The sequence below is a fragment of the Lepidochelys olivacea genome (assembly GCF_965140295.1).
Source record: "Lepidochelys olivacea isolate rLepOli2 genome assembly, chromosome: 4".
In the NCBI taxonomy this organism is placed as follows: Eukaryota; Metazoa; Chordata; order Testudines; family Cheloniidae; genus Lepidochelys; species Lepidochelys olivacea.
Window position 1 is genome coordinate 19,424,780 of NC_140414.1, and position 11,241 is coordinate 19,436,020.

General features: G+C 45.0%; 1 protein-coding gene across 1 annotated transcript; it reads left to right on the plus strand.

Moving 5' to 3' along the window:
• Positions 1-189: 189 nt before the first annotated feature.
• Positions 190-9,443, plus strand: JCHAIN (joining chain of multimeric IgA and IgM). The gene is made up of 4 exons (XM_084625478.1): positions 190-267; positions 5,480-5,612; positions 6,748-6,828; positions 7,802-9,443. The coding sequence occupies exons 1-4, from the start codon at positions 204-206 to the stop codon at positions 8,001-8,003; spliced, it is 480 nt and encodes a 159-aa protein (XP_084481604.1). The 5' UTR covers positions 190-203; the 3' UTR covers positions 8,004-9,443.
• The last annotated feature ends 1,798 nt before the right edge of the window (positions 9,444-11,241 follow it).

Genomic DNA, 11,241 nt, shown 5'->3' on the forward strand with positions numbered 1-11,241 from the left:
TGAAAGAACCAAATCTTCCCTTGAGCATTAAACCAATTGCAGTGTCTGGTTTCAACACCCCCAACCACATCTTACAGCGGTGTTTGAGAGCTAGCACCCTGGGCTGTTATTTTAGGAAACAAATAGCTCTATCATTTGCACACACCCTTATAGGCAGATGACACTCCTCTAAACTCAAGTTCTTCAAAAGAAGGGAAGGCAGGATGAAGACCTCTTTGTTACTGTGGGGAGTCCTGGCAGTTTTCTTGGGGGCTGCTCTTGTGGCAGGTAGGTGTGAAATGAAATGAAGACCATTATAAATGATGCTTAACTATAAACTTGCATTTGGGTAGCTGTGCTGAACAGTCACCTGTCATCAGTGATCTTCATAGGCAGGCAAGGCAAGCCTCTTTCTGCTAGGTCCGGACCCAACACCCACTGAAATCAATCTGCACTGGACTTGACTTGGGGCCTTGGTCTGTCTCTGCACCCAAAGAGTGATGTTTTGAAAAATCCCTGTTGCAGTGCTAAGGGAGTGATCGCTAGCTACTCAGTAATGCCTTAGTATTAGCTGTGTGGTTCTCAGACCTTTGTACTAGTGACCCCTTTCACACAGCAAGCCTCTGAGTGCAATTCCCCTTATAAATTAAAAACTTTTAAAATATATTTAACACTATTATTAATGCTGGCGGTGAAGCGGAGTTTGGGGTGGAGGCTGACAGCCCACAACCCCCCCGTATAATAACCTCACGACCCCCTGAGGGGTCAGAACCCCCAGTTTGAGAATCCCTGTTTTAATCAGAGGTTCTGCATCAATGAGCTGAAAGTGCAGGTGTTTTCTCTTTCTCCCACTTGGGAAGCTCACACGGCTGACTTTGCCTAACTAGAATTAAAGGCTTCTAAATACTTCTTTCTGAGTGTATCTGCCTGTTACAATGGGGCTGGATTCTGCCCTCACTGTAGTTTTACAGCACGTAACTCTGCTGATTTAAATGGAGATATTCCTGGGTTACACTTGTCTAAGTGAGATAAGAATCTTGTCCATACAGAATAGAAAAAATGGTTGACAGGTAGTATATACTGACTATTTTGATGTGACTTTTTTACACAATGGTGTAACTTAGGTCAAATTCTTCTCTGTAATCTATTCCGCTGTTAATTGGAACAGTACACCCCCAGGTCCATTACATCCTGCATTTTCTCTAATCTTGCTAACATTAAGGGCTACATTTTGCATTAATTTATAATTTCTTTAAAAGTATTGATTTCATAGAGATGTAGCTGAGTGCAGAATTTGGCTGCAGGAGTGTACAGTAATCAGTGACAGTGGTCGATTGTCAAATATGCACCAGGTCAACCGAAAGTTGAACTTGCTTCTTCTCATTGGAATTATTACAGCCTCTAATGTGTGTGCAAGTCACAGTGAAGTCTATGTGAGCTAAGTGCCTCTCTGGGAGCATAATTTGGCCCATTTGTTTTTAAATGAATCCATTTTGGGTCTAATTGGATTTATTCTTGCTTTAATAATGGAAACGGTTTAAAATTCAGCAGTGCATGAGCAGCCATTTTGCAATTTCTTTGCTTCTTTAATATGCTGCAGATGATTGTTTATGGATTTTATTGAATGCCATATCCATATATCATGGCATTTTACTTGACAACCCAATGTTAAGAGAGACATTTCTCAAATCCATTTTACACTCAGCCACATGCAGAATAGATTTATCCAACCTTCAGTCATTCATAAGCAGCTCTCCCGATGCCCTGTTTAACCACTGCTAAACTTTGACAGGTTTCAGAGTAGCAGCGATGTTAGTCTGTAGTCGCAAAAAGCAAAGGATACTTGTGGCACCTTAGAGACTAACCAATTTATTTGAGCATAAGCTTTCGCTACAGCTTATGCTCAAATAAATTGGTTAGTCTCTAAGGTGCCACAAGTACTCCTTTTCTTTTTGCTAAACTTTGCTTTTCCTAAGGAGTCTTTGTTGCTCCACTGGGACATGCAGACATTATTATATAGCTGAAGTGCCAGGGATGATGGTGTATTTTCACTTTTGTGATTTATAAGATGTATTAAATTTTACAAAAATTATAGAGCAATTATTATTACATATAATTACATTGATTATTAATTATTATTATTATAAGTGAAGTCAATGGAGTTACACCACAGGGATGAATCTGGCCCATTATTTTTAGCGTACCGTAACAGTCTTTAGAGCATGTCTTCCTAAATGTTCACTAATGATTTGCTCTGAATAATACAGTTACAGAATTAGGGTCTGATCCAAAGCCTGGCTAAGCTAGTGGGAGTCTACTGACTTCAGTGGCCTTTAGATCAAACCCTTGGGGAGAACAGTAACAGACGCAATACATAATACAGTTACAAAACGGCAGAGGGCGATGGAGAGGAAGAAGAAAAGGCTATAGAGGTGAAATGTGAAAAGAGATCAAGAATCACTGAGGCAGAGACACAGGAAGGCTCGATTCTTTCAGAGGAAAGGCTCTTGTTTCATCAGTTACCTAGATTGTGGAGGGGGCAGAGAGCAGAGAAGGATAAAGGTCATGAAACCTGACTCATAGTTATATGTCAAATACGATTATGGAGTTCTGTATTTTGGGCCTGTAGTAAGGGGATATGAAAGTACTATGGCATCAGAAGAGTACAGTGTAAACAGAATTATACTCTAGCTACATTCTTTGCATTACATTAGTGCCTACAGGTCTCTAAGTAGGGTGGGGCTCCATTGGACTAGGTGCTGTCTCTCACTGTGTGTCTCTACAATACCTGCCCCAAAGAGCTTCCTGCTTAAATAGACTGCACAGGGGTGGGGATGGGAAATGAGGCATATAGAGGTGAAGTGACTTTCTCAAGGTTACATAGCAGGTCAGTGGCAGACCCAAGAACAGAACCGCAGGACTCCTGAGTCCCAGGGAACTGCTCTAGCCACTCGATAACAGTGCCTTTATTTCTCGTGAGGAATGGGCTTGCAGAGGCTTCAGTCAGAATTAAAACAGCACCAGAGGGCAGTTAAGAAGGGAAAGTCTTTGGAATGTGCAGGAATGGGAAGCGCTGAATCCTGGGCAACACTTAGCATCTGAAATGAGATGCTGCCTCTAAGTTTGCACTCACACACTGAGTACAATCCCCTGCACGTGCCACCCATAGAATTCTTCACTTGTGGGAGCCCGTGACAGGGCACAAAAAAATGTTCACGCAGCAGGTGCACTCAAGCGTTCAACGGTGTGTGCAAAAGACCCCGCAGAAAGCCAGCTCTGTGGTGACTCAAAGAACGCCATTCTCCGGCCTTCACGGGGCCACTTCAGGACTATGAAACTTTTGAGTCCCATGAAAAAGTAGGGGCTTAACTTAAGTGGGGCCTAAGGGGTACGTCCCAGCTCAAGCAGACAGACAGATGTGTCCTAGTTCTGCTCAAGCTCGTACACTACAAAGCAGCAGGGTGGCCAGGGGTAGCCCGGGCTAGCCAGCTGAGTACAAACCTGCCCAGCCCCCCGGATACATAGTTGGGTGGCTGGCCCAAGCTGCCAGCAGTGCTGCTGTGGCCACTACTCTGCTATTTTTAACCCGCAAGCTCAAGCTGAGCAAGCACATCTGATGTCTGTCTGCTTCAGCTAGGAAGCACACTCTGTGAGATGGGGGATTCCCAGAGTTGGGGGCGGGGGTCCCTAGGCCCAGCCATGTGCCTCAGCAGACAGCCACAAACCTCCCTCCTAGGAGGCTGGGAGTCAACCCCTGGCGCGAGCACCAGGTTAACAACACAACAACACGTGTATCTAACCCAGGAGCAGACCCAGGTCAGGTTCTCTGGTAGGAGTTACACAGCGGCGCCCCACCCCCGCCCTGCACCTCTCCTCTGGGGTTAGTCAAGCCTGTCTGCTGTGCACTCTGAGGCTGCCACGGATTGTGAGCTCAAACTGGTGTGTCTAGTGTCTTGCCCTGTGGTCTCAGCTCTGCATGCTGCGGGTCAGTAAGATCCCCTTTGGCCGGCGGCAGCAGCTGGCAGCTCTCCTCCAAGCAGCTCCTTGGTCAGGTTCAGTCTCTCCCCAGCTCAGGGTACTGCTGCTCCTGCTCAGCTCTTTCTTTTCTCTTGCCCCATCTCAGTCTGACTCTTATTCCCTCTGCCACCCACCTCTGTTCATTGGCTCAAACCCTCCCAGCTGGTCCATAGTTAATGCTGGGTCCTTGTTTTTGGAGTGGCTTTCCCTCCCCCCACAGCCAGTCTCAATCTTTTCTTTTTCCTGCCTGATCCCAAACAAACTAGGAGTGGGAAGGGATCCTGAGGCTGACTCTTACCAAGTGGCTCCAGCCCCAACGGCCAGAGTCCTCTTTCAAACCCGGTGAATGCTCCAGCGGTGCCCCACATACCGTCTGGGACCTGGCTAGATATTTGCAGCTGTATTTCTCCAGTCTGCACACAGGTTTGCAGTTCTGGTGGCACATGTACAATCAGGCACCCAAGGGGTTATATTGCACTGAAGTTGGTTTCTACCTTTGGAGAACTGGCCCTGAGTGTTGGCGGGTCAAACCCTGCTATCGTCACCAGGTACATCGCGAGCAAAGTCTATGGATCTGTTTCTGCTATGGGTGAATTTGGCCTTGTAAAGACAAAGTCACTACTTAGGAGCTATAAAAATGCCCAAACTTTAGCTGAAGGGTTTCAGAATTGCCAGTGGGAACTCCCAGCTGACCATTGTGTTCTCCCTCTGCTTTGGAGGAGTAACTATGAAGTTAGGACTGATTCTGACAGTGCTGCTGAAGCTGCCCAGTGTAGGGCGGACCCCACCACCCTGAGGAGAGGCTGGAATGCTGGTGGGATTGTTACTGCTCATGCTCCAGCCAGCTTTGGGATGGCAGAGCTCTGTGTTGGTCCTAACGTACAGAAGTGGGGTAGTGGTTTCCCTTTAAATAGCTTGTGAACTCTCTATTGGCCCTCGTGGTCTTCTGTTTCAGAAGCCAGTGTGTATATGAGGCTAGGCTTTCCATGTTATTTATGTTTAGGATACACAGGTATTTGGACCATACTCGATCCATTGTGGTTCCCTCATATTCTGCGTAAGAAGCAAAAGACAACCCTTGAGCTGCCAGGCATGCAGCAGAACATCTTCCTTGGCTAACGCTGGGGTATTGGCACAGGTTCTTCACTCCTGTTTAACAGGAAACCTGCACCTTTCGTCTCTCAGACCCTCTCCAGCTATGCATCATTTCTGACTTCCTTCCCTACTTCCTCTCCATTTCAGACCCAGCTGTTCGAGTAAGTGGTGAAAGGAGACCATGCTGACTTTGGGGCTGAGCAGTGAGGGATTCAGTTTTGCAGGAGGGCCTGCAATGACTGAACAGATGTTAGATGAGAACCACATTGGACATTACTGAGCGGTTGATAAGATGTCCGAACAATACAGTAAATCAATTCCAGGAACTGGCAAGAATTTTCTTTTCTCTTGTTTTTCTCTCCTTTTAAAACCCATCCTGTGTTCCCAGGTTATGAGGATGAGGAGGCGAAAGAGCACGTCCTAGTTGATAACAAGTGTAAATGTGCAAGGGTGACCTCAAGGTTTGTCCCTTCTAAAGACAACCCCGAGGAAGAAGTCCTGGTGAGAAACATACGAGTCATGTAAGTGGCAAACAATGCTTGATTTGAAGTAGGTAAAGATGAGGTGACACGGCCCACCAGGTTCCTTTTCTTTCTCTCACTTCAGCATATTAGTTATGGGACATGATCGTGTTTCATTATGTCCTGGTTTTCATGTTATAGTGTAAGTAATTAGGATTTCATTGACACCCACCTAGTGCTCTAATGGGCTGTAGTGTATAGTACCGTAGACTAGTGGAAAATGGTCCAAGTCACACTACATGTTGCTGAATTCCAGCTGCATGGTGCTTTTTCCACCAGTCCAAAACACAGCTCAGAAATGTTTCTGAAGGGTTGACAGTAGCTTTGTAAGATACATGGAAGGAGACAAGAGTAGCCTTTCTCCTGTCCTGATAATGAGGGACACTGGCTGGCACAGAACATAGGATTGCCATTCCAGAGTGGACTCCTGGTCCAAAAAATCTGAGAGTTTGTCCCTGGGAGAGGCCAATGCCGGATTTCTCAGGGAATGCCAAACTCCCATGCTGCAATCAGCTAATTAATTGTCTGCTCACAGGGCCTAATTCTGCACTCTTTACTCGCACTGAGTGAGGGACGTTTTGTCTGAGTAAGGAGGGCAGCACTGGAGCCATGGGAGTTCAGGAAGGGCTCACTTTAAGAAAGGGAGCGAGTCAGTCACCCACCCACCCAGCCACCTGAAAGTGAGCTAGTCTCATATGTGTTGTGTCCCAGTTTCCACCAGCTCAAGAGAGGGCAAGAGGAACATCAGTGCCATGATGTCATTACTGAAAGCATAATCTGTGGCAAGTGGCACTTGTGGAAATTGTTCCATTACTCACTAGTGGCCTAACACGGTGCAATGCTTTGACACTCTCCAGTCTTTCCATGGTGGTGTCTGGCAATGATGCAAGAAAGACCCTGTTGCTCTTGAGGGTATTTGAAGGCTCAGTCAGGTATAACACATATCCGTTCTACAGATCAAGTATCTGAAACTTCATGGGGAGTGGAAGGGGAAGAGATGAAAATATCTGAACACAGAAAAAGATAAGAACTTGGATTCTGTGAATCAGAACAATCATGACACATTGTGGAGCTTGCAGAATTCATTAATTTGTGGTCACTTGATAGTCCTGTTCTTTTTTTTTTTTCCCCTTAGAGTCCCCCTGATGAGCAGACAGAATATCACTGATCCCACCTCACCAGTGAGAACCACCTTTGTCTACCGGCTGTCTGAGCTGTGAGTAATTGTCTTTACTGCATTAATTTCAGAACACTTTGCCCTTCCATCACTCTGTCCAAACATCAATGAATTAATCCTCACCACATCCCATTAGACAGATATGGGAATTGAGGGAGAAGTTTTGTGGCTTGTCCAAAGTCACGGGAATTCTGCTACAGAGCTTGGGAACAGAATCCCCAACCTCCACTCCAGTGACTTAACCACAAGCCTGTCCTTCCTATGGAGTGGAAATTCAGGATTTACCATGGTGAATTTAGGTGTAGAAACTAAACAAATCCCTTCATAAAAGGTCATTTTTTAAAATAGTGCCATGATGCACAGAGCACCAATACATTAAAATCCAATTCCCGTGTGAGATCATGGGGCAAAAGCAAGACCTTGACTTCTAGCATAGACAGTGATGAAGCTGACAGGGATCTCACCTCTGCACAGAGCCTGATCAGGCTAAGGCTGACTCCAATGTGTGTGAGATTCAGTGTAAATGTAAGATGTTGGGTCAAATTCTCTGCTGCTCTAACTCAGGATTTTATCCTGAGTCTTGAAATATTTGGTGTTTTAAGTAAAGTTCCAGCTCCTGGAGTCCTGTGATCAGAGGAGAATCACAGTTTTCATTGAAGATGAAAGTGAGTTTCTAGCCCTCATGGTTGCAGAGAAAAGCTTGAAAAAGTGACCCAACTGCACGCTGAAGGCTCAAAAACTGAAAAGCAAATAAAAAGAAACCCATGTTTATTGTTAACCAACCTCATCATTTTGGGGACCTGACTCATCATTTTTGAAGGTTTGGGGGCTGGCCCTGGTGCCAGAGAATTGGACTATTTGCTCCTAAATCAGGATAGGGCCTGGCTGCTCCAGCAAAGCCCGACTGACGTGTGACTGCCAAAGTAGCAATGAGGACTTGAGCCCTCTCCTGTGCGGTGGCCTCTTTCAGTGACCACTGCCTAACATGCATTCCATCCTATCTGTCTTTCAGCTGCAAAAAATGTGATCCCACAGAAGTGGAGGTAGGTGACCAGGTAGTTACTGCTGAGCAGAGCAACAACTGCAGCATTTCTGATACCTGCTACACCTATGACAGGAACAAGTGCTACACCACGACCTTCCCGTTTTTCTACGGCGGGGAGACCAACACCCTCCGAGCAGCCCTGACTCCAGAATCCTGCTACGCTAATTAGATTAAACCACTGCTGTTAGAGTGCCTGGTTATTCTGTAATCTGCCCCCACAGACCAAAACACATTTATGTTAGCATGGTAAGAAAGACAGTGTCTGAAATATCAGCTCCTCACAGTTAATGTGTTAGCTACATGAAAAGTAATGCCTTCCTTCTATAGCACATGGTGGTTATAAATATAACGGAATAGTTAAGCCAATTATGCCTGGTGGGAAAAATCCTATATTGTGGGGCAGATCCTCAGCTGGTATAAATCAATGTAACTGCCTTGAAATCATGGGAGCTACACTAACTTACCCCAGTGGGGGATCTGGCTTGGACAGTTTTCATTCAGTCCTCCTTCAGACAAGACTTTCATTACAGTCAGTGGGAGTTTTGCCCTAGTAACAAAGGCAGGATTTGTTCTTCTCTCTGTACATAGAAACAGTGAAATCCAAATGCCATGCCAGTGTTTGGATTCAGATTTCCACAATTATGTTTTCCAAAGCAATTTCTCCAATGTCATGGTCTTTTTGGTTAATACAATACCTTTTAGCCCCAAGAGATAACGCCACCGCACATAAAATATCAGTGTGCAATTTGAGATGGCCCCTTGTTTGTGTTCTTTTGGAAACCCCCCACTTAAATTATCTAAAGTAATCCTTTGCACAAACTTTAAGTAACACAAGACCATATTGTTACACTTCCACCTACGAGCATAATAGAAATCAGTGCCATTATTGAGAAGGAGGCCATTCAGGACGGGGCTTTCAAAGATGCCTATGGGATTTGGAAACCCACTTTCTATTAATCCCTTATGTGGCTTTGAAAATCACATTCTCAGTGTATCTCAGCATATTTAGAGAAGACTGAAGATGCTGCTGCTCTTGAGTATTTTTAAATGGTGCCAAAATAGCATGTGTTACAGGAATGGTACATTATTCTTTCACTATATATTTGAGATTGAGCTACTGCCCAGTGATATTTCACTGCTCTGTGTTTCCATGCTGACAATTATTAATGCTGTCTCCAATTCATCTAACACTGTGGAGAACCACTTATTTCTTTCAGTTTAAAGAAATAAATAAATGGTCTAGGTCCTGATTCTGCATTCAGAGGTGCACTGACGGCCTTTGGGCTTACACGATCTGATTGCAAGAATGGGGCCCTAGTTAGGGCTTCCTTCCAGTCCTCTACACCAGATTCCTTTCTCTTGTTTGTAGAAGGAATTCTCACCTATCAAAGAGGCTGATATTACGTCGCACCATTCATCACATTTGAGTGCGTCATACCTTGTGTTTTCACTAGGCAGTCATATATGAAAGTCCATAAACTGTGTGCAGCATTACCCCTGAGAAGGCTCATACATTCCTCCCCATTATAAAAATTGGTTGCACATCCCTAGACTATTCTGAGAAACCCTGGCATATTTCGTGTAGTAACAAAATAGAGCAAGAGCTATGTACCCATGATTTCAGCTTTGTTAGCAAGATTGAAATAATTAAATAGATTTTTCTGCAACTATCTGTGTGTGAATTGTAAATGGTATTAAAAGGAAGAATCTGGTCTCTACTGGTTTTCCTCCAATCTTCAAGGTGAAGAAGAAGAATTTGCACTAAATAACTGACTATAGTTATGGCTCCATGTCTGTCACGGAGGTCGGAGAAGTCACAGATTCCCTGACTTTCCATGACCTCCATGATTTCTGCAGCGGCCAGTGAGGCTGATCCCAGGGCCGCCCCAAGCAGCTGGCTCTGGGGCCAGCTGCTCAAGTGGCCCCAGGGACAGCCACATGGGGTTTAGTCAGGGGTATTTTTAGTATAAGTCATGGACAGGTCACTGACTGTGAATTTTTGTTTATTGCCCATGACCTGTCCATGACTTTTACTAAAAATACCCATGACTAAATTGTAGCCTTAATTATAGTTACAGGCAAACTCATCGTGATGTATTGATTAGATGCTTATACTTTTATCAAGGAATTTCAAAGATGCAATGAAGCTTTATCATATCAAGATCCATCCTACATCAGTGTGAATGTTCAAAGTGCTCAACACATTGTATGAAAGGGCCACTGTGAGCCAGTTTAGACCCTAATCCTGCAGTTCATGTATGGCACAGAGGTGCACCTGCATGTTGTAAATTGCAGGATCTTACTGTGTGGCTGGCATAGTAGGTCTGTACAGCATGATTGCCTTCAAATAGAAACCCAAACAGTGCTTGTCATCAGGGCTGTCCATTCAAATCCAAAACACCTTCCCTACCGACAAGATGACAATCTTTATAGCACCCACATTTGGTCAACAAAATAAGAGGCCACAGAAGATTAAAATATCCTTTAGAGACAATTTATATCAGAGCCTGGCATTAAATGGCATACATGTCAAATTTTATTTTTTCCAGCTTATGAAATAAGATAGTTCATCAGATTAATTAAGAAATAAAAACACAAAGGAGGAAGAAAGCCTTCAAGATAAAATATTTCTATAGTGTACTGACATGGTTAAGGAGAAAGCACTCTTGACATCAGTGACTTTCTGGGTATGCAGTACTTCTGAAAGCCAGACCACTTATTTGGGGGCTAAAATGTGGACACAGGAAGTGGGAGCATCTTGTTGTGAGATTCTGGGCTTTTGCTAATGTCAGTGTATTAAGCATGTAGGAGCTTTGTGACACACAAGAGTACTGGGAAGAGACTGAATTTTATTTCCGGACTTCAGTCACCTGTTGGGTCAGGGTTACAAAAGTTCAACATTCCTTGTCTCAGGGCAGGGCTTGTGGTCCTTTCTGACTGTCAACAAATTCCTAGTGGTAAAATATCAGAGTAAGGCCTTTAAGACAGTGGGAGGTTTGGGTGTGCCTGGGAGTCACACTTGAATGAGACTGAGGATGGACAGTCCAGGGGTTAGGGCACTAGCCTAGGACTTGAGACACTTGAGTTCAATTCCCTGCTCTGCCACAGACTTCCAGAGTGTAGTGGATTAGCAGTGGTCACCTCCTCTGTGTCAGTGGGAAGCCAGTGAGCACTGCCCACGGTCAGGGAATTAGCGAAGTCTGGTGTGAGGCTCCGGGGGGAGCAGACTCACAGTTTGAAGGGGCTCTGGCTTTCAGGCTGTAAGCAGTCTGTGTGCTCCAGCCCTCAGGCAGGGCAGAGCAGTAAAGGTTCAGGGGCTCAGGTGCAGAGCACCAAATAATTGGGTGTCCTGGCTCTGGTGGGACGGTCGATAAATGCAGGCCTCTTTGCCTAAAGGGGGGAGGCTG

Excerpts from the sequence above, each read along its gene's own strand:
- JCHAIN (XM_084625478.1), top strand. The coding sequence starts at position 204 with ATGAAGACCTCTTTGTTACTGTGGGGAGTCCTGGCAGTTTTCTTGGGG. Across the intron at positions 5,613-6,747 it reads GTGAGAAACATACGAGTCAT|AGTCCCCCTGATGAGCAGAC; the intron begins GTAAGTGGCAAA and ends TTTTCCCCTTAG. Across the intron at positions 6,829-7,801 it reads GTCTACCGGCTGTCTGAGCT|CTGCAAAAAATGTGATCCCA; the intron begins GTGAGTAATTGT and ends TCTGTCTTTCAG.